Source organism: Gopherus evgoodei, chromosome 7, assembly GCF_007399415.2.
Source record: "Gopherus evgoodei ecotype Sinaloan lineage chromosome 7, rGopEvg1_v1.p, whole genome shotgun sequence".
Classification (NCBI taxonomy): domain Eukaryota; kingdom Metazoa; phylum Chordata; order Testudines; family Testudinidae; genus Gopherus; species Gopherus evgoodei.
In genome coordinates, this window is record NC_044328.1 from 87,331,716 (window position 1) to 87,355,740 (window position 24,025).

Here is a 24,025-nt window from a genome sequence, read left to right on the forward strand (position 1 = left end):
ATTCTATACAAGATTCAATTTCATGAGCATTTTCAGATAGAAGACTGTTCGGTTGGAAAAATTTTGACCAACTCTAGTTATGAGCACTAAGCACTTGATGACAATTCCTGGCAGATACACAGATCTAGGAATTACATTTGAAGCCCTTAAGATTTAAAGACGCTAGAAGTTCCCTCTCCTATGCATCTTTAATTGTTTCCCAAAATTCCAGCATACTGATTTTGATTCTCAGTTCTCTCCATGACACACAGTTTGGGCACAGTAACAGATGAATGTATATATGTAATTTAACCAGTGGCCATAGGCTACTCCTTAATGTCAATCTTTAAACAACACAAAATAAAGAACACAGACAAGCTTAATGCAGTGACCATGATTACTAGCAATCAGTTACAATTAAGGTGCTATGCAACATAACATCTCGATTCAGACAACGAGTGCCAGTGTGGTTTGTGCATATCACTTATTGTAGATGATGCACATCAGAGAAATGATCAAATGCATGCTCACACATTTCTGATAGCACTAGAACTTCAGGCAGATCTTAACACTAGGAAATCAGAGCCTACAGTTAATGTGAAAGAATTTAACCAGCTCTTGTGTATTTAAGAGATTCAGGACAAACAATTTGTGATAACTCAAAATAGAGAGGTATTCCTTTTCAACTCCTTTACTGAAATCAATAGAGCTATTCTATATTTACCTAACGGTAAAAAAGCACAATTTGGCCTTTTAGCCCAGGCTAGTCACCAACCAGCAAAGTATGAATGAATCTTCTTCTTAGCATATGTGCAACGTGGCACATGACGAGGATTAATCAACGACTTTGGTCCGCTGGTTGGATCATTAGCTTCCCCAGCCTGGGCCAGGTACTGACAGGGAGTGTAATGTGAATGCTGATCCATGCCCCTCTAGGAATGAATTACGTAACAGAAAGCAAAATATTGGTGCAGTATTTAGCACTATAACACTAAGCCATATAAAGCCACTGCGAACTCTAGAAACTAGTAAGGATTAAGGAGCAGTTTCTGGAGATACACAGTAGTAGCTTTAGTGTTTTCATGACCCTTAAAATACCTGAAAAGCAAACATGTGACATACAGAATGACTGTCAATTTTAATAATTCATTGCTTCACTATATTACATGCATACCCATTCTTATGTGAATTGTAAACTTATGCTCAGTTCATTGAAAGAAATACCACCCTCAGTTATACTGGGAATAATTTTGCAATGTTGACAGAATAGATGAGCAAAACTATGCTCTGTGACAAAGCTAATGTTTCAAGCATTTATTTTCTTTGCACATTCAGTCAGCAGGCAGTGGTGAACAGATCCATTTTCATTTTGTCAAAAAGATCCACACAGTAAATACCTTGATAAGGATTAGTTTAAATCAAATCTTATTAACCATGAAATTAATATCAGAGAAGAAGCCAAAAATGCATGATCTACAGTTGTACAAGCCAAACTCTTGGGAACTGAATTATAAAATGTTAAGTAGAAATACAATCTCATTCTGCATTTTGATAAGTGAGTATGATCAGCTGATAATCACTGTCAAGAAGTTACCTGAAGTTAAACACTGCAAATCTCTCCTCAACTTTTACTTAACCTATCAAGTACTAACAATTCACAGATGTTTTCCCCTTACATTGTGTATTATTTTGTATCACATACCAGCAAAAAAGATGATTTGTTCTGTCAATTTTGCACATTTAAAAGACTTTACAAAGTTAATGATATACGAAGTTAGGTTTAGAGCAATCTTATTATCTGGAAGCATAATTATATCCAGCAATCAACTGAGCAATGATGTGCAAATGCTTTATATTTTCCTAATGGGATAAACATGGGTCTCAGATCATTAGTGACATGCGTAATTTAGGCACAGTATTCAGACCCTGTTTTAAAAAGTTTATTTTTACTCTTTGTAGACATGACCAAAGTGTTATCTGGAAGAAATATGCCGCATTTAACCGTACTAGACCATTCATGATATTCCACTATCAAGACATTTACCAATTAAATTACTATAAAAACCTATATTAAAAGCAATGCTTTCAGACATCATGCAAAGAATTTCAAGTGAAAAACAGCTGTTATAACTGAAATTGGACTGAATAATACCAAGTTACTTTTAGTCAATACTGGCAGAAATGCATATTTTCCTTAAGCATGCAATACATAAGGCTGGTCGGTCATCTCTGCAACGTAATTTTTAAATTCTGTACTGGAGCTAAGCAAACAGAGCTAGCTACAGGGTCTCCCCCAAACACAAACTCCACAAGGATCACGTATTCTCCTAAAAGTCAATATATTAGTATCTAGGATATAAATATACAAGAAGATGCATTATCTTCTATGGGGCCTGTAAGTTTAATATTGGAACCTAACACCCTTCCAACCCCATATTTTATATAAAAATGCTTAGAACATTAATATAGTTAGTTACAGGTAGCCACCCGATTATTTTGACCAGAGATTACTAAGTTATTCAAATGTACCAACTGTACCAATATCAGTCCCCATCCCACGATCATCCACCTATTGAGTCTTGTCTTCTATCCCAGGTCACGAGCGCTCTGGGGTGAGTTTTTATTCTACTTTTCTGTACAATGACTAGGACGAGCGAGTCCTGACTGGGGACCTCTGTAAGCTACTGTAGTACAAACATAGAAACTGGTTCTGGAGGTCCTAATGTAAGAGGAGCTGTCCATGGTCCTCAAATAGGGACACAGCTATGAAAAGCTCTAAAAAGAATTGAGAGAGCAAAAGCAGTAATTCCTAGGGAAAATTTTAATTAGAGTATGCTGTGTAGCAGATTTATCCACTTGTCTTAATGAAGACAAAAGTTATACCACTTTTAGGGCTTCTGCATTAGTCAGCATATTTTCAATAAATCCATTATTTTATATGTTCAAAGCTTTACAACAGTACATTCCATTACTCAATCCATACTGTCTTCTACTCATCCAAAACTGATTTTTTAAAACACCACAGAGTTAGGAAAAATAGTATTCCCCTCCCTCCCCCAATCACAGTAAGTCAGCAAGAAAGCTACCATGAAAAACACCTAAGAACAAAATGCCTTAGAACAAAGGTGGGCAAATCACGGGCCACATCCGGCCTGCAGGACCGTCCTGCCTGGCCCTTGAGCTCCCAGCTGGGGAGGTTAGCTCCCGGCCCCTCCCTCACAGCCTCAGCTCACTGTGCCACCAGCGCTCTGGCCCACTGCTACTGCCAGGCACTGTGGCTCCAGCCCAGCGGCGTAGCTGCCAGACATCCTTCTCTGAATGGCATGGTAAGGGGAGGGGGGGTTGGATAAGGGGCAGAGGGTCCCAGGGGGCAGTCAGGGGACAGGGACCAGAGTCGGTTGGATGGAGCGGAGGTTTGGGGGCAGGGGTCAGTTAGGGGATGGGGAACAGGGGACTTGGATAGGTGTGGGAGTCCTGAGGGGGCCTGTCAGAGGTTGGGGGTGTGGATAAGAGTCAGGGCAGTCAGGGGACAGGGAGCGAGGGGGTTGGATAGGGGTTGGAGTCCCAAGGGGGCAGTTAACGGTGGGGGATTCTAGGAGGGGGCGATCAGGGGACAAGGAGCAGGAGGGGTTGGATGAGTCGGAGGTTCTGAGGGGGGCAGTCAGGGGGCAGGAAGTGAGAGGGGGCAGACTGTTTGAGGAGGCACAGCCTTCCCTACCTGGCCCTCCATACAGTTTCGCAACCCCGATCTTGCCCTCAGGCCAAAAAGTTTGCCCACCCCTGCCTTAGAAGGTTTCTGAAACCAGTAACTAACTCTTCATGGATCATAAAAAAAAGTTTTAATTTCTAGTCTGCTTTCCATGAGATAGGGAATCTCACAGGAAGTCTAATGGAAGTCTAGTTGTAGTAGATTACTTAAGTAAGAGAACTAAAACAAAGCTAGTTTGTCTATTTGTCCCATATAAGTTACTCAGCAAGTGACATTCAAATGAACATTCAACATACATATACACGTCACCTGTTAAAATTTTCTAGATGACAAACTCTTAGTAGAAAAAGTTATATTAACTGTTAAATCACAATATTTTCAGTCAGCTTACATATATTTTAGTGAGATGCTTGATTACCTACATACAGCTCTCTCCGCCCCAAAATATAAGATATTTTCCTAATTGACCAAAATTACACAGACCAATTATTAATCACAGTTAACTCATGTGATTAACTTAAAAATTAATGGCAATTAAAAAAATTAATCGCAGTTTTAATTGCGCGGCTAAACAATAGAATACCAACTGAAATTTATTAAATATTTTGGATGTTTTTCTCTGTTTTCAATTGATTTCAATTCCAACACAGAATACAAAGTGTACACTGCTCACTTTATATTATTTTTATTACAAATATTTACATTGTAAAAGTGATAAAAAATAGATTTTTTTTCAGTTCACCTTATACAAATACTGTAGTGCAATCTTTATCTTGAAAATGCAATTTACAAATGTAGATTTTTTTGTTACATAACTGCACTCAAAAACAAAACAATGTAAAACTTCAGATCCTACAAGTCCACTCAGTTCTATTTCTTGTTCAGCCAATCGCTAAGACAAACAAGTTTGTTTACATTGATGGGAGATAATGTTGCCAACTTCTTATGTACAATGTCATCATTAAGTGAGAACAGGCATTCACATGGGACTTTTGTAGCCAGCACTGCAAGGTATTTACGTGCCAGATATACTAAACATTTGTATGCCCTTTCATGCTTTGGCCACCATTTCAGAGGACAAGCTTCCATGCTGATGATGCTCGCTAAAAAAATAATGTGTTAATTAAATTTGTGACTAAACTCCTTGGAGCAGAACTATACGTCTCCAACTGTGTTTTACCCACATTCTGACATGTATTTCATGTTACAGCAGTTTTGGATGATGACCCAGAACATGTTGTTCGTTTTAAGAACACTTTTGCTGCAGATCTGACAAAATGCAAAGAAGGTACCTATGTGAGATTTCTAAAGATAGCTATAGCACTCAATCCAAGGTTTAAGAATCTGAAGTGCCTTCCAAAATCTGAGAGGGATGAGGCTTGGAGCATGCTTTCAATCTTAAAAGAGCAACACTACAGAACCCGAACCGCCAAAAAAGAAAATCAACCTTCTGCTGCTGGCATCTGATTCAGATCATGAGAATGAACATGTGTCGGTCCACACTATTTTGGATCAAGCAGAACCTTTCATCAGCATGGACCCATGTCCTCTAGAATGGTAGTTGAAGCATGAAGGGACATATAAATCTTAAGCATATCTAGCATGTAAATATCTTGCAACACTCGCTGCAACAATGCTATGTGAACGCCTGTTCTCACTTTCAGGTGAGCCAGAAACAGGCAAATGTAAACAAACTTGTTTCTCTGAGCAGTTAGTTGAACAAGAAATAGGACTGAGTTGACTTGTACGCTCTGAAGTTTTACAGTTTTGTTTTTGAGTGCAGTTACTTTTTGTACATAATTCTACATTGTAATTTCAACTTTCATGATAAAGAGATTGCACTACAGAACTGAAAAATACTCTCTCTTTTGGTTTTTTACAGTGCAAATATATGCAATCAAAAATAAATATAAAATGACCACTGTACACTTTGTATTCTGTGTTGTAACTGAAATCAATATATTTGAAAATGTAGAAAACATCCAAAATATTTAACAGTGCGATTATTCGCTTGATTTTTTTTTAAACCACTTGACAGTCCTATTAATTTGGAAAGCATATTGTGACCAAGGTGCTTCAAGTTTTCCTATTGAGATTAGTTTTTAAAAAAATAAACAAAGCAGGATATCCCAGAATCCACTTCTTCTGGAGACTTTAAAAAATTCCTGAAATCAAAATACCGTACACTCCCTAGCAAATGTGATGTTCAGTCACTTATGAGAGGAAGAAAAATATATTTTACTTGCAGGTGACCAGTTGGAAAATTTTTGCTGTATAATGAGATATAGGGTAAACTAATTCTTTTAAGCATTTTTCCTTAGGCTGTTTTCTTTTAAGTACTACATGAATTACAGAAGCATAGAGAAAGCATCTCTCACACACAAATTAAAAAATGCATCCATTTTATAGGGAAAATAGGCTTTAGAAAGAATCCTTACTTAACTTTGACCCAATAGTGATACCCATTACCTACCAATTAACAATAAGCCAGAAGTCCTTACCTAATATACCATAAATACAGTAAGGATAAACAGAGTCACTGACCATAACTTCAGTATGTTACATGTAGAACTACAACCACCCTCCAACTTCCACCCCCCAACACTGTTACAAAGGGATCTTTCTCCATTTCAACCATTCATTAACAAGAGCGACATCTTGTTTCTTACTGTTCTTTAATGTCCAGAAAAACTCAGTCACGATTTCATTAAATATTAAAGAACCCAACAATTTATCCACCCTCCAAAATGTACAATGAATGCATATGCCATATATTTTTAATATAATCTGACAGAACCCAGACACAGCAAAATAAGGTAGTTTCTCAAAGGTAGGGACATGGAGTCAGTAATTTATTTATTTTTTAAACTTCTGTCTTTCATACATTGGGTTTTGTATAATTACAAAGGCCTAATAACATTTTTCAACCATACCTACATCTTAATGTTTCATTTGTTTGGGAATAACATAATAAATTACTCACCACACCTGCAAGCCCTTTATTACTAAGAAGACCTAATGAGAGACTGCTCTTGAAGCTTTTCACAAGTAAATTTAAGATCATAACATGAAAATATTTAAACAGCTCTACAGTGTCAGCAACACAAATGCAATAGCTATGTAGCTTTACAGTGAATTACTTTTGATTTCAGTTTTGTTAGCAGGTGCAGAGAATACTTCATTTGGGCTAGTGCATTCAAAGTGGAGAAACCAATTGGGAGCTGCAAAAATAAGAAAGTGTGTTTTTTCCCTTCAGTCTACTAATAGAAGCCAGGAGGGAGAGGATGAGAGCTAATTCTAAAAACTTGAAGGACATGGGCCAGATTTTCAGAGGCATTTAGGCATCTAAAGATGCAGACAGGTGTTTTTGAAAATCCTACTAGACACTTATCTGCATCTTTTGGTGACTCAATACTTTTAAAAATCTGGCCCATAGTGACCAGAAACCATCCCTTTACTGACTAACTACAGTTAATACTTCTTTTAATAAAACAGTTTTAAATGCAAGACATGCTTTAATAAACTTACTTTTTGGATTATACACATTTAAGGTAGTTTTATTTAACTAATAAAAACAAATTTAAAATGCTGCTTTTGTGCACTTCTAATCAAATTCCTATTTCCATCCAATATAGCTTGACAAAACAAGCAAATATTATCTAGTAAATAAGAAATGCATCAGACACCATTTTATAATAAAAATTGTAAAAAGCAAGAATCTGAATTTAAGCAGAATTTAAGTCTCTCCCTTGGCCCCACCTGGCGCTCCCCCCTCAGGGGCCCCGGCAGCACAACTGAGCTGCGTCTGCCTGCTGTCTACAGTGGCTGCCCGCCCCTCCTGGCGGCCCAGGGCTGTGCCTCTGCCTCCATGCACTGCCCACGTCCCAAGTGCCCCCAAAGCCAATGGGACACTGCAGGGGCAGTGCCTGGGGGCAGAAGCCTGTGGAAGCCCCCCCGATCCACCCCATCTTGAAGCCTCAGGTAAGTGTCGCACCCCCAACCTCCTTTTTCTTATCCTTCCAGGGAGCGCCAACATTCCCAGGAAATAAGAAAAAGGTTTTAAGCAACATCTTTAAAAAAAAATGTACATTTCAAGTTGGAATATTTATTCATGCATCTTACACACCGCAGTTCTGGTTTCTTTTGATATATAGCTTTTCATTAATAAGAGCCAGAATGAATATTTCTCACTAATGCACCTAGAATAACCGAATGTGACTTTGGAAAGAATGTCAGTAATTTAAAAGAAAAACAATAAGATTACTGCCCCCGTGAGAGACCGAGAGAGAGCACGCCAGCGCACATGCACGCACACCAGATTTGAGGCCTTGAACCAGAGGTTGTGAACTAAAATCAGGCCATGTATTAAAACAGCTGTTTACAAGTTCACTGTCCGGTACACGAACTTGGCAAAGTTGCTGTTAGTGTACTAGGCACTAGATAGTTACACAAATATATTTTAGCTAGTACAGACATGTTAATCTAGTTCAAGATAAAATGGTTTGAAAGAACAATAAAGATATTAGGAAGAAGGGGGATAATAAACAGAGGTCATGAAATACATAAGGTGGTGTGTAAATTGTGTATTCCAGTTTGTCTCAGCCGATAAATGTCAGGATACTTCGCTTTAAGCCTTTGTCCAGTCTAGGGAGCAGTGGAAAATCCCACCACTGACCGAGCTGAGTCCATTGTAACAAGCATACATGTGTTAGTGTAACTATAGACATTGATCCGGGGAGCTAGTACCATGCTTGGTTGACAATAAACCTGGCCCAGCACCTTTGCCACTGAACTGTGCCTATGGTCTTCTTTTATGAGTAACATCGAGGTCTGCTGAACTAACATGCTGCACTACTATTAACACTGAAGCACTAAGCCCCCTAAACAGCACTACTGAGGCAACGACATTCAAGCCTCCAGTACTTAACTACAAAGGATAGTACTATCAAGATTTGCTGAACCAGCTATCCGAGCAGAGCTGGGAACAGTACATGGAAAGTGCACACACATACAAGCTCACTGACAACATCCCTGAGGTTCCTGGGCTAGCCAAAGCCGGTAGTGCAGTTATTTTGTCTCACTCAATAAATGAGAAATTATACATGTGACAAGCCCAGAAACAAAACAGTCTCAGAACAGACTGCTTGTGTCACTGCATCAAGATCCAATGCCTCAATGACCACAGGATGTCAGCTTGAAGTACATTTTCATTTGTAAGCAACTTCTTCTTCTGCATTACAGTAGCTGTTCAGGGGTTGAACTTACAAAACTGCTAGTGCAAACATTTATTTAGTATCTTGCTGTGGTAGGTTCCTTCAGACAAATAAAGAACCAAGATTCTTTATCTAGTAGATCAAATAGAAATAAAGAAACTATTACAACATGGTGGAAAGGAAGATGATCAAATTCTAGGTATGAAATACCAACTTTTGGGGAAAGGGTAATTTGTTTTTGGAGAAGAGATCACATCATTCTGAATTAGGAAACACACTTCAATCATTATTACACATTACATTAATCAGAAGCACATGCAATCCATAAAGGGACATACAGTTTCTGCAAAAAAATTCCACTAGATTATCAATGCTTAAAAAGGAAACCAGTGATGTTATTTTCTACATACAGTACTGGAGAAAAAAATGGCCAACACAAATAAGAGAAGGCAGCAGACAAACAGTGGCACCATCCCTTATATTCACAGAATCATGACAACACCATATAAGAGACTCCTTAGAATGGAAAAAAGTCTGATCAGATTTTAAATCCCCCTCACAAAGCACATTATACAAGTGCAAATGATTAAAGGGACATTGTCACCCAAGCATTGTAAAACAGAACCCAAAAGCAAGACTCAGTCTAAACAAGTGACACTGATTGTATTGATTTCCTTTATACAAACAAACAAATACAAGAGATAAAGTGAGCATTAACAGCACCAGGCAAACAGGATTTTTAAAGCTTTTTACTACTAGTGATAGATGTTTTTAGTATAATAAGGAAATACATGCATTTTTGATGCATGAGACTGGTGGATGAGGACAAGGAGACAGTAGCTGCTTGAAGAGGAAAGGGTGGGAAACCAGAACCAGACCTCAGTTGTGGAGAGACATTTATGTCAAGGGATGCTAAATGGGAGAAGAGCCAAGGCAGGGGCAACCCTGGTATCTGTGGAGGTGGTGTCTCACTCACATAAGAAGGTAATAGGTGTGTAAGCAATGCCTGATGGAGCTAAGGGGAATCCAGGCTAGACCCTGGTGCCATGAGTGTTCCTGGAGACAGGCTCACTAATGAAAAAGGTGATACAGGAGATCAGACCAGGCTCTGGGAGAGGAGACAGAATGCGGCGCGGGGGGGGGGGGGGGGGGGGAAGAGGCAGGCTGACCAGACAGCAAGTGTGAAAAATCAGTACGGGTCGGGGGGGGGGGGAGGAGGTAATAGTTACCTATATAAGACCAAGCCCCAAATATCAGGATTGTCTCTATAAAATCGGGACATCTGGTCACCTGGGGGCGGGAGAGGAAAGAAGAACCAGGCCTAGGTCCCAAAAGTCACTCACACACAAGGGTGTTAAGAGGGGGCAGGGCATCTGGGTCCCCGAAATCACACATAGCGGGGGATTGCCGGGAAGGGCAACGGGGGGGGATAAGAGTCGCTGCCGCGAGGGGCGGGGGATGCCAGGGAGGCCGGTGTAGTGACTTAAATGGCGGTAACTGCTACGGGTAGAAAAATTGGATGGCTGCCGTTTTTGCCGTTATGCCGGCCCCTGGGGGAGCGGGGGCGGGATGCCAGAGAGGCCGGCCCTGAGGAGGAAGAGGTCGCGGATCCAGGCCCGGAGGGGTCACTCACGCATGAGGGTGCTGAAGGCCACGACACCCAGGAGCCCCTGCAGGAAGATACCGAAGCTGTCCATGAAGGCCCCGTTCTCGCAGCCCCGGCCCTCGTCCCCCGAGGAGGACACGGCGGGGCGGCCGGGCCGGGTTGCCAGGCTCAGGCTACCGTTGGCGGATACCAAAGCGGGCGGTCCCCCCATGGCGAGGCACCCTGGCGCGCGACGGCCTCAGGGACTCATGACACCGGCCGAGCACCACCGGGCGCCTCGCGCTTCCGGTGCGAGGCACCCACCAAGCCCCCCACTTCGCACGGTACGTCACCACCGGCCTGTGACATAACAACGCGCCCGGATTGGTGGAGGCGGCACCTGAGGGGAGGAGCCAACCGGAAGACCAGCCGGGGGCGGGGCATAGCAGCCCTTTAAGAGGGGGATGCAGAAGTGAAGATAGGGGGCAACAGGACGGTACGAGCGCAGGAGGGGCGGAGCCTCCCAGGGTCCGGGAGCGCAGCAGCAGCAGTTGCTTGGGGCCGGTGTAACGACAGAAACAGCAGAAATTGAAGCTAGTTACAAAACGGGAGGGTTGCTCAAACTGACGTTACACCGGCTCCCCGCGGGTACAGGCGAGCACCTCCTGGGAGTTCAGCCCCCGTGGGGGCAGCCGCCGCCGCCCTTTCCCTTCCCTTCCCCGGGTCCCAGCCGCCCTCCTGTGCAGCGGGCGGGGAGTTTTCGTGCTCCGCGCTCTACCGACAAGAGAGGAAAGCGCGAGACGCCTCCGCCCTTCGCAAATGTGGGGGTTTGCCCGCTCGGCCCAGCGGGGGAAATTCTGCGAACATGTCACTGCAAAGGAAACTACCCCGCGGAAGGGAATCCCTGGGATTCGCCGCGCGTCCGCCCAGCCCTGGGAAACCCAGCTCACCGGCTCAGCTTAAATGGATAGGCGCTGCAACATTGAACACATGAACAATTTGTGTTAAAGAAACCGCCCCCATAATTTAGTTATGAAGGGTTCGTTGTCAAACTGGGAGGGTGTATTCCGTGGGGTTCTCCCAGGAGGGGTTCAATATTTTCATTAACAAATTAGACAAGAGCATATGCTTATAAAACTTGCAGATGACACCAAGGTGTGAGAGGATTGCCCGCACCTTGCAGGACAGGATTAAACTTCAGAATGATGAGGACAATTTAGAGAATTGGTCTGAAGCCAACAAAATGAAGTTAAATAACACTGATCTACAATTTTTGAGAAGTCATTTGCTTCAAAGATAAAATATATTTATTATGTATTTTGATCTGCTGAATTCAAATATGACAATTAAAACAACTGATTGGCTACTGTTTCTAAGATATTTAAGTTTCTACATTTTATGTCTATGTATATTGTGTAGATAGTAGAGTTTTAATCATACATTGTAAACTTAGGTCTTTTCATGTGTTTATGGTTACTTTACATGATATTTCACCTGTCCTGTTTATGTAATACTTTAAAAATCAGCAAAAGGGTTATATAAATAAAATTTATTATGAAACAAAAGGCAAAAAACTTATGTACATGTTTAGTCCTATTCAGTGTCTACTCGGCGCTTCTTGGCTTGCCTCTTGTATTCATTAAATAGAGCATCTCTTGTCACCGTCCTGCAATAGTCTGCAAGCATTGATGGGCTCCATTTGCCCTGATAGCCTGCCAGGAGATTCCACTGCAGTAGTCTGGAGCCCAACAGCTCTGCCTTACTCTTGGGTAGTTCCAAATCCCTGACAAGGTCATTCAGTTCACCTTGTGTTATGAGGTGTGGTTCAGAGGAGGAGGATGGGAGAAAATGTGGGTCCTGTGACATTGATGATTCAGGACCAGAAGTTTCGTCCTCTTCCTCGTCCTCGTCTGACTCAAGTGAGAATGATTCTGGTGCATCAGGAACCGGCAGTCCTCCTCCGTGGGGTACTGGGCGTATAGCTGATGGAATGTTTGGCTAATGCACAGTCCACTTTTTCTTCTTTGACACACCTTTCCCAACTGGAGGCACCATGCAGAAGTAACAATTGCTGGTATGATCTGTTGGTTCTCTCCAAATCATTGGCACTGCAAAAGGCATAGATTTCCTTTTCCTGTTCAACCACTGGCGAAGATTTGTTGCACAAGTGTTGCAGCATATGTGTGGGGCCCACCTCTTGTCCTGATCTCCAATTCTGCAGCCAAAATAAAGGCGATAGGCTTTCTTAACCATAGCGGTTATACTGCGCTTTTGTGATGCAAAAGTCACTTCACCACTGCACTGTTCACACAAGTACGAGGCATCTCTGCTCACTTTGGCTAAACAGAAATGTGTCCCTTTGCAAAATCAAACACTGACAAATAAGAGAGCACAACACTGTATGATTTCTAGAGCTGATATAGGGCAATTTGTTCAGCAGAGTGATGTAAGCTTCGTTATGATTGCATCATCCATGACTTCTAGGAATAACATGATGCAATTCATATCATGTATGACATAATACGAGCTTCAGATTGCATCATTCGTTGTTTTGCCTCAAAAGCAAGTACTGTCCAAACCCAGTCATAGATTTATTCATAGATCCAGTCAAAGATGTATTTTAGTCATTTCTGGTTTAAATTGAGATCGTTTCCCTTTATAACTCACTTATCCGCCGCCAGTCCCAAGTCAAGGGTCGTATATACTGACCAAATAGCATATTAATACAAGAGGCAAGCCAAGAAGCGCCGAGTAGACACTGAATAGGACTAAACATGTACATAATAGTTTTTTGCCTTTTGTTTCATAATAAATTTTATTTATATGACCCTTTTGCTGATTTTTAAAGTGTTACATAAACAAGACAGGTGAAATATTATCATGTAAAGCAACCATAAACACATGAAAAGACCTAAGTTTACAATGTATGATTAAAACTCTACTATCTACACAATATACATAGACATAAAATGTAGAAACTTAAATATCTTAGAAACAGTAGCCAATCAGTTGTTTTAATTGTCATATTTGAATTCAGCACATCAAAATACATAGTAAATATCACATTTTATATCTGAAGCAGACGACTTCTCAAAAATTGTAGACCAGTGTTATTAAAGGTGGTAGAAGTGCTATTTCTTCCTGAACTAGCTGGTCTGAGATTCATCATGTTTTCATCCTGTTCACAGTTGCTTTATATGTGCATTCATACAATCTAATATGCTAGGGTCAATGGTCTTGGAAAGTAAACTTCATCCTGCCTATTCCAAAATATTGCAGAAAAAAATACCACTTTCTGTGATAAGTCACATTGGAAGCCTTGAGTTACTCCTCCAGTCAAGTATCAGAGGGGTACCTGTGTTAGTCTAGATCTGTAAAAGCAGCAAAGAATCAAGGCACTTTCATGACCAAGCACATCAAAGCAACAGCTCATATTCCAAATGGAAAGCCAGGGTTACAATTGTATAGGAATCCCAACTTTTGAATTTCTTGACTTGTTTGACAGCTCAACCTATACCATTTTAATGAGCAAGAAACAGAGACGGGTAGATGGAGGTACTATTGAGGTCTAACCTTAGGAATTAAATATAAACACAACCTTTGGTTGATGAATTTATATAGAGAATATGATATCTTATTATTAAGGCTACATTTTAGTCACAGGTATTTTTAGCAAAAGTCATGGACAGGCCACGGGCAGTAAACAAAAATTCATGGCCCATGACCTGTCCATGACTTTTACTAAAAATACCCATGAATAAAACTTAGGTTGGAGGCTGCGCAGGGGCTCAATGCGTGCTAGGGGAGGGTGGCTCAGATGCTGGGGATGGGGGAGGGGATAGCAGTGTGCAGCCCAGGACCCCTGCTGGTGCTAGGGGGGGAGGGAATTGGGAGGGATGGCAGGCTCCCTACCTGGCTCCATGCCTCCCTCCCAAACAGTAGAATTTGGGTGTGGGAGGGGGCAGAGGCATGGGATGGGGTGAAATGGACTCTGAGCAGTGCTTACCCAGGGGGCTCCCCAGAAGCGGCATAGTAACATCCTCCTTGCTCAGCTGCTAGGCAGAGGCATAGCCAGGCAGCTGTGTGTGCTGCCCCTGCCTGCAGGTACTGCCCCCACAGCTCCCATTGGCCACTGTTCTCATATGGTTTACCATGCTTTCTACACATGACTGGACCAGCTAGAGAAACCCACAGCATGAGGCAGGATTACCATCAGACACTGTACTTGCAAATCTATTAATATTATGGTAGGACCTATAAGCCTTATTCAGGATTGGTACTTCATTGTGCCTGGACCAGTACACCCTGTAAGATACTGTCCTTGATATAAACTGGCATAGCTCCATTGGCTAAAGGCCTGGCTCATTCTATTTTGCTCAAAACTAAGGTCAGAAAATGTATCATGGGACAGTGATGGTGGGTTATCACTTAAATTCAATCAGCCAAAACCTCCTATTGAACTCAATGGAAATTGGGCCACTCTAAGGACTAAGAAAAACAGGATGAAGACTTGAGAATATGGGTAAGGGTTTTGGAGCATTTTTAGCAGCCACTTACTGCACTCTACTTACCCAAGATATTTCCATAATAATAAATCATTTGAATGAGTATATTGAAAAAAAAGATTTAAGTTTGCAGATGAAAAACTGGATTCTTAGCAAATGAAGTACAGTCAAGCCAGTTCAAAAGATTATTGATTAGACCAGCAGGTGGCAAAAGTAGATCAGTAGATGCGTTAGACTGCAAGTACTCTGAACAGGAAGCTATCCAAGTGAATATGATCAGTGTTGGCCCTAATCCAGAGGCATATTTGAGCACATGCCTAACTAAATAGGCAAGTAGTCCCCTAAAGTACACTGCCTTATTTAAACTTTGATTCAGCAATTGCCCAGCATGTTGATTTGGGGATTACTGGGGAAAAAAATTATTGAAAATACTGAGTGCAAGGCACAAACATCTGCAGTAAGGAGGCAGTCAACAAATTAGACTGTAGATGATACCATCACCTTATAGCTTACTGTGCCTCCTTTAAAAATTCAGGTGTGTGTGTGTGTGTGTGTGTGTGGAATCTAATCTCCATATTCAAATATGTTTTTTTAAAGCTATGGCTGAATTTGTACAGACAATGTTTAATTGAGTTTTGAGGACATTGCCAGAAGCAGGAGAAATAAAAAATTCTTAATCCATTTGTTTAAGACTTCTCTGAAACAAAACAAAAACCCCAAACAAAAAAATAAATACAACTGTAGAGTAAAATTGTGCACATCTGGGCTGTTTTTACCAATTCGTCTTCTAATAACTTTTGAAAATTTAGGATGACTGATGTTGTCTGATTAAAATATAACCATGCAAATAATTATTGCTACCCCTGTGATATAATTGTGACAAATCTTACACAAAATATAACTCATGGCCAGAAAGAATTAAACAGCTTGCAGGCTAACTAACCCAAAGCAGACATTTAAAGACATGCTAGAAATGTTAATTAGGGCTATTGCATGCTAAATAGGTTTGCATTTTAAAGTTCTAGCCTATGTTGTTAGAAATTAGAGGTAATATTAATTGTGTGTATCTTAGATGCTACCTGTGTAAACAGGCAGTTCCTGTCTGCCATTATAGCTACTAAGTCAGCGATCAAATGGGAATATTAACATTTAGATGAATCTTGGGTGAAATAATGTCAATGTCTCTGAAGTTTGTGATAGACTGCCTAATAGATAAATTGCCCTATGTGAATTTGTGTAACCAATTACTGGTGGTGTTTAGGAAGCAGCAGGTTACATCAAAAGCCTATTGTTTACCCAGGACTGTGTGGTCAAGTTGATGCTAGAACACTGAATAAAAGATGGTTGGGTCCAGATTCTGTTATCTCAGATCTGCTTAAACTTCATCGGGGAAGTTTAAGTCGCAAGATTGAGGTCCCAGTTATGCTGGTACTCTCTGAAGGTGATATTGTACATTAGACTATAACCTATGAACTACATTCTAAAAGAACTCTTTTCAGCTACAAAGCTCACCATCTCTGCTATGTATCTGAACCTCAAGAATTAAACTCATGTCTGTATGCATATTGATTTTTTAACCATATTCTCTTTTCTTTTTTAATAAATTTTAGTTTAATTAATAAGAAGTGGCTGTAGTGTGTATTTGGGTAAGATCTGGAATATTTATTAACCTGGGAGGTAATGTGTCCAATCCTTTGGGATTGGTAGAATCTTTTTCTTTTATATGATGAAATAAGATTTTCAGAAATCTTCATCATATTTGACTTGGATACTTGGATGGAGTCTTGAGGCTGGGTACTTTAAGGAAACTGTGTTAACACCTTTTGAATAACTAGTGAGGTAATAAAGAAGCTGTTTTATGCTGGCCTGGTAAATTTAAGTACTGAATTATCCACCAGTTTTGGGGTTTGGCCGCCTCATCCTTTGCAGTTCACCCTACTTGAGTGACTTCAGCTGGCCCAGTGACCCACTGGGACTGGTCACACTGACAATTATGGACACATTTCCAACATTGCATTACTTAAGTATAGAGGCTGAGTCTTTTTATCAGCAATATTTAGTTCCACATAGTATATGAACTGAGCACTTAAACATGAAGTTCTTTCCCTGCTTCACTACACAAGGTCAGCACCAAGATACTAAAGCAGGGCTGACGACAGAATCCTTCTTGCTGCTCAAGTATCTGGATAGCAGTCCTGTTCTGACTGACAATTGAGTCCATTACACAGCAATAAATGAAACTGTTTCATCCATACCATACATACAACAATCATTTCAGCCTAGTTGACAAAAGTGACTGAAAAACCTCAAGCATTGAATGAGTTCATTTTTTGTTCATTAGTTTGAAATAATGTATACAACCATTAAATAGGAAATTAGAAATATTTTCTTTGAAATACAAATTATTATAACATGGATATAATTCTATATGTTTCTTGAGAGGCAAACACGTGATACTTGTCCCAATCTATGAAAGAGAGGATACCATATAGCATAACAGTGCAAGAGGGAGGTTGTGACGATTATTGGGGAGAGGATTCCTGGAAATAGTCAGTTTTATGGATAATTTAAAAGAGGTGAGAGAGCTTGGGAGGTAAGTGGGGAGATTTCCTTGGAGGCAGCCATGAAGCTGAGCCTGGGAGAAAACCAGTAGGTAGGTATGTAATTATGGTCTTGTTTTCACTGTAGTGCACTTTTAAATTCCTAAGGCGTCTGTTGTTGAATTGTTAGCATTAATGCTATATGTTCTCAAGGAGATGTTCTTGCTTGGTGTTTCTTTTAATCAGAAAGAAAGAAAATAACATGATCATATAATTAAAGACTGTATCCTAAAATAGCTGGCATGTCATAACTTTCCAGTGCTTGACTTTCAGCCTTAATAATGTCCTTTAAACATAGTTTGTGTGTGTGTGTAAAATATATAAATGCATAATAGGAAATATGGCAGCAACAAGGAGAAGGATGGAAGAGACTAGAGGGTGCAAGGAGAGCAGAAGCGCACATAATTTACCAAAACAAATGCTGAGTCTTAAAAAGGAAATTTGTCCTACTTTCTCCTCTCCATTTCCTATTTGCCTCTGGTATTGCTTGTCGCACAGTGTCTATGCCTTTACTGGAAACTCTTTAGGACAGGGATTTTTAAAAAAACGTATGTAGTGTACCATGCAGATTTGGGACACTGAATAAATAATTGTACAATTTGTTTTCTTTTGTCTCAGGTTTAACACAGGAATTTTCTATTGTTTATCACATTTTAGAACCAAATAACTCGAGTATTTGATGTTTTGTGTGCAGTCAAGATTTTAGCACATCATTTGCTGGATGATTTTTTTGATGTTTGGACAGAGTGATTTGTTTTGTTTGGCAGATTTTGTGCAGTGCTTTTCCACCCCACAGTAGGCACCATATAAATTGATTCAATTGTAAATGCCTCTTCTTCCCTCATGTTTTAATTTCTTTTGATTTTTCTTAATGCTATTGATTGTGTGTTAAAGTAATAGATGTGCTTAGGTTTTTTGTTTTTTTTTTTTAAATTTTAATACAGTAGTAACAACAGTTAGCTTAAAAATACCAGAAACTGAGGTAGTAAATTGATCTTGGTACTGTTTTGGTTTGTTTTCAGATGTACCAAAGTGTCTGTCTAATTCAACATTATTTTCTTTCTTGTTGATGAAGTTTAAGCACTGTACTCTGCTGCCCAGATCAGGCTCTCATTGATGGCGGAAACAGCTATTCACACACATCTATCCGAGAGAGAATGGGATCGAAGTGGTTGCTACATTTCTTTCTCTGAGCTCCTGTCTCCTATCATTTCTGATAAATGCCCTTCTCCATCCCATTGTCACAGGAAAAATTCGTCATTGAAACGGGACTAGGAATCAGCATGCCTGAGTTTTATGCCCTGCTGTGACCCTTGCCCTCCAGGTGCCGTAGTTCTCTATAAAAGTAGCAATAGCACCTCTCTTCGAAAAGAGCATGACTCTTTTGGTGCTTATGATTATTTAGTGGTATGTAGCCTGTATTTCTAAATTTATCTACAGCAGAGACACAGTATGACCAGTGCAGTCTGCCTACACTACTGAAGGGACATGGCTCAGTAAGTGAAAGCTGAGTTCAATAACCATGCCTATTCACTTCTTGACCTCTTGGGTAAAAGTTCCAGCAAGCAAGAGAACTCGCGTTATGTGTGGTGGCTGCTTTTGTGAGGTGGATAAACTCCCATTCAGAACCGAACCAAGACCACAGACAGAGGGAGAAGCAGTCACCAAGAACTAACATTAGTATCCCATTACAAATTCCAGACCCTTGTCTACACTTAGCTTTACTTAAAAGATATGACAGACCTCTTCATTCTTCAACAGTTAAGTAAAGCATTATTTGGTTTGAGTGGATTATAAATTAAATAAATACTTACAGATAGTTGCATATTTACAGATATTGAATGTTAACGGACCCCTCTGAAATGTATTGGGATCGTACTATGAGAATTATTTACATGTTTTTCTAAAGGACAGTCTGACTATAGCGTGTATACCTTTGTAGGCAGAGAGGGGGAATTACATTTTTAACAGCCTACCTGAATAAAGCACTGAAAAATGTTCAGCCTTCAGCCACATTAATGTTCCACAAGTATTTTTCCATTGTCTATTAGAAACAAAAGTAGAGACATAACTTAGCAGCCAGCTAACTAGCTTTCAGATTGTAATATTCCTAGAGATTAACCTGGATTTAATCTCAGATAATCCAAACACCCTCTAACTTCACTTAAGTATCCAAACCTGGATCTGAATTTCACAGTGGGTGTTCTATGATGGACCAAACCCTGGATCAGAACTGCACCAGACTGTTTTTTGGTAGACTTTTATTATGTGAAGCCAGACATTGTAGCTCAGACTCCTAAACTAAGCAAGCTTGAGATCATTAGAACTAGGGACTTAGTTCTACAGCCCTGGTCTACCCTGAGGTGGGGTGGGAGGGGAGCAAACTAAGTCGGTCTAAGTTACACAACTTTCAGCCATGCTATTTTCATAGCTGCAGTCAACACACTTAGATCTACTTACTTCGATGTCTTCACTGCAGCAGGTCGACTGCTGACGCTCCCCCATCGACTCTGCCTACGCTTCTTGCTTCGGTGGAGTACTGGAGAGTGCTTAGCGGTCAATTTATTGCGTCTTCACTAGACACAATAAATCAACCCCCGCTGGATTGATTGCTCCGAAAGTGTAGACATGCCCTTAATAAGCAATATTCCTCTTCTAAAGAGAATCTAATTGCACAGTAACTGAAGAAGCAATGAGTAACAGTACCGATCACCATTTTCAAGAGGAATATTTAGGTCAAAGGCCAATCTGTTTAATTCCATCAAACTATGCATCTTAACCACATTGCAAAATTATGGCAAAAATCAGCTTAATGTTTAGATCCTCATTTTCAGTAGGTATTGGCTTATAAGGGACAATCTTACATTATAAGATAGTTTTGTAACACTAAGAGCTGCTATAACTGGACAGAAAAAACATCTCACTTAGCACAGTACTGATGTAGGAGTAACAGCAAGGTGTGCTCTAATTTACTTATAAGAACTGGCATAAGAAGTTAGAAGAGTAATTTAGAGAGAATGACAGTTACCCACACTCTGCTGTGCCTTGCAAAATGTCTGAGTTTGCAAGAAGAATAAGGTTAAGATACAACAAAGTGGGGGTCTGAACCCCCTCTATTATTTATGTCCAAGTCACCACAACCAGAATAATGAACATTATTGTTGACAGTTGTGTCAAAGAGTTAAAAGACTGAATGGCTATAAAGACTGAACACTTCTCACCCTTAGATGTAGTCTTTCCAAGTTGGAGGTCTAGCACCTGTGCAAGGCTTTGGGTAGCTGACACTGTCACTAACCATGCTGCTGTTCTGTAGGATAAAAGGACTTCCTTCTCCAGGATCATTCACTCAACACCTTTCACCAGCACTTAAATACATTTTGAAATTAAGTACCAAATTACAATGTGTTTTTTATCCATCCTCTGCACCTGAAAGTCTTATGTAATTCTTCAATGTGCATTGACCTTATGGATGGTAATTCTCAGTGGGTTACAGAGAGTGTGGCAGCCTCACAACCAACAAGGCAAATGAGTTGGGCAGCTTCTGGCTTGGTTTTCTTTTCTTAGAGCCAGCAAGATGCTCTCATTCTGTTGACTTGAATTTGGAAGCTGACAGCTCTTTGCATTTTATCAGAGGATTGAACATTCTGGGTCATTTAGCCAATTGATCATACACAGTAATTCAAGTAGCCATGAGCTGGCAGCAGCAATTTTACTGTCATGTTCAAATTGAATGGGAGTGTGTGTTTGGGCTAAATCATGGGACTAGTGACAAGAGATATGAATTCTCTTTGCAACACAGCCACAGACTAGCTCTACAACCACAGACTAATCACTTGATTGCCAGTTCTTCAGCTTCAGTTTCCCCATTTGTCAAGGAGAGATAGGAGTACTTTTCATTGGGGTGTTGTGCAGCTTCATCCAATAATATTTAAGTGCTTTATGATCTTTAGATGCTAGGGAAGAGCAAAGAGATATAGGAGAACTGAAAAACCCTAGAACAGTAGAAAGCAATGTTTAACATGAGCCATGAATTAAACACAGATAGAATGAAGGAAAATGTCTCCAGTTCCCTGTGACAAAAATATCAAAGTTAAAATGCAGAGTATATAAAACAGTAATTCAATCCATTTTAATGTATGGAACAGATACTTGGTCAGCCACAAGAAAGGAAGTCAGTATGTATTACACCATTGAAATGAAGATACTGAGATGGTCAAATGGTTGGACACTCCATGATAGGAAATGAAATAAGATTGTAAGTAGCCTAATGAAGTTGCTCCAAATGAAGACAAGTTTAGGGAGGCTAGGCTACATTGGTATGGGCATATGCAGCAGAGACCTGAAAGCTATACTGGTAGGATGGCTCTTGCAATGATTGTGGATGGAAGACAACCAAAAGAGAGGCCAGAGACTTGGTATATTGACTGGATATTGATGGACAGGACACACACTAATCTACATGACAGATCATGAGTTTTGGAAGAAGGCTATAAGTCACTGACCCCACATAGGAAAGGGGCAAGGAATAAGAAGAAGTTTGGAGGAGAGTGAGCTCCTCTTGAGGAAAAAAATTCAAAAGGAATAAACTTGCATTAAGGGTCAGATTTATGACACACTTGGTGTGGTCCTCTCTGTTAAGAATAGTTCTTGATAGCAATGAATCATTGTGAAATGTGTGAAAAACTAACATCCCTTCTCGACCCATACTGAACCTCATACTTCACCTAACAATGATGTGACATCTGCTTTGCTGAGGCTAGAAAGACACACACACACACACAAACAAAAAGGAAATGCCCATTTTTTGCTAGCTGTCTGTCAGAGGGCAAATAAACTCTCTCTCACAAGCTATTTTTGCAGACAACTTGAAATGAAACTCAAATAATCATTGATTTTCTGAATATTAAGGATGTAAGTGACAAATGCTCTCTCTCTTCCCTTCTCCCCCAAGCTTATACCAAGAAAAGGAATCTCTTTTGAATTTTTGAAATTTCTAGAGTGCTGAGTATGGGCAAAACCAAGTATGGCACGTTACCTCTCCATTCCAATTATCATTGGGTCACTGCTATCGGGTTTTGAGTTGCACTGAAAGGATTTAACTGTGTGAACTTAAGCATGGCTAGTGGTTCAGTAAGTAAACAGCCCAGGCAGTAACAATTACCTGTTTGTGACTGGAGCAAAGAGAAATGAAGTCTGAGTGGAAATGGGGTAGCAAAGGCTGAACAAGACAGCTTCCCCCCCCGTCCCGCTTCTGAGTGCTTTGGAGCTCAAAAGCACCTGAAGAAATAAAGAGGACTCCAATAACAAATATAATTTTTCAAAACCTAGGGTGAAAAGGATTCAAGTAGGGCACAGCTCACCAAACAGTAGCTCAGCTGGTAGAGGTAACATTCACACACATCACTGCCACAAGGACTATGGTACTGTCTAGCACTGCACCCTCTTAACAACACCACTCTACATGAGTAAGTACACTCCTGTATTTCATCAGTGGTGCACATGCAAGTTCCAAGCTCTGATGACTTGGATGGTTATTAACTCCATTAGGCCTTTGTACCTGTATTTTCCATGAACAGGACTCTCAGGCTGGTTAAACTTACACAGCATCCGGCATACACAGAACATTGACACCTCATAGAAATAAGTTATAGCTTTGGGACCAAGTTTTTACTCACCAAGGAGCCCCACGCTCCAGGCTTCCAATTGAGCACCTCCTGTAACACCTACTGTAGGGCTCACAGTAGTTGCAAGCTGACATGGCTCTCGTGGGACTCCCCTCTGACAAAGCTCAGACTTTAAAAGGGCAAAAGACCGTTTTCACTGAATACACAATTTGCAAAATATTAGGCATCTCTGTGATGCAAGGTGCTATATAAGCAAATATCGATGTAACTTAAAAATATCTTTTAATATACAGGATTTCAGTTCAATTTAGGAGAAGCAATTCTATCCCACTCCCACTGGTACATCTCACTTGTTTTAAGTGTGTGGTATAAAATCTGTACAGGGCAATTAAGCTGTACGCAGGGGAACAAACTGTAAGGCACTCATTTACTGAAAACCAGTATAAAAACCTCATGAAAGGAATGCTATTTTTTAAAATCAGAGTTGCCCTGTGAAACTCAGGATATTGAGATGGAGCGTAGCCAGATTTTTTTTTTTTAAGTGTAGACTTAAATGAATAAAAATAAATTCTGTTCTGATGGAGTGCCAGCAGTAGCATAGTTAGGCTACCACATGGTTTGGTTTTAATTGTACTTTAACAGCACTCTTGTACTCAGCTAAAGGAAAGCGATGAAGAATATGGATCAGAGGACTCCTAAGGTTTTATTTTCATCTCCACCACTGACCTACTGTGTGATCTGGGGAAGCCACCATCCTTCTCTGCCTCAATTTTTCCAACTTACAGAACACCAAAACTTTCCTCCCTAAGG

The 24,025-nt window shown here is 40.4% G+C and overlaps 1 protein-coding gene across 1 annotated transcript in view; it reads right to left on the reverse strand.

Moving 5' to 3' along the window:
• LOC115654695 (musculoskeletal embryonic nuclear protein 1-like) overlaps positions 1-10,788 on the reverse strand; it is a 97,588-nt gene extending 86,800 nt beyond the window's left edge. Inside the window, exon 1 of the mRNA XM_030569364.1 lies at positions 10,535-10,788. Coding sequence (XP_030425224.1) covers positions 10,535-10,718 — 184 coding nt within the window. The 5' untranslated portion in view covers positions 10,719-10,788. The remainder of the gene's footprint in view (positions 1-10,534) is intronic.
• Between the last annotated feature and the right edge of the window lie 13,237 nt (positions 10,789-24,025).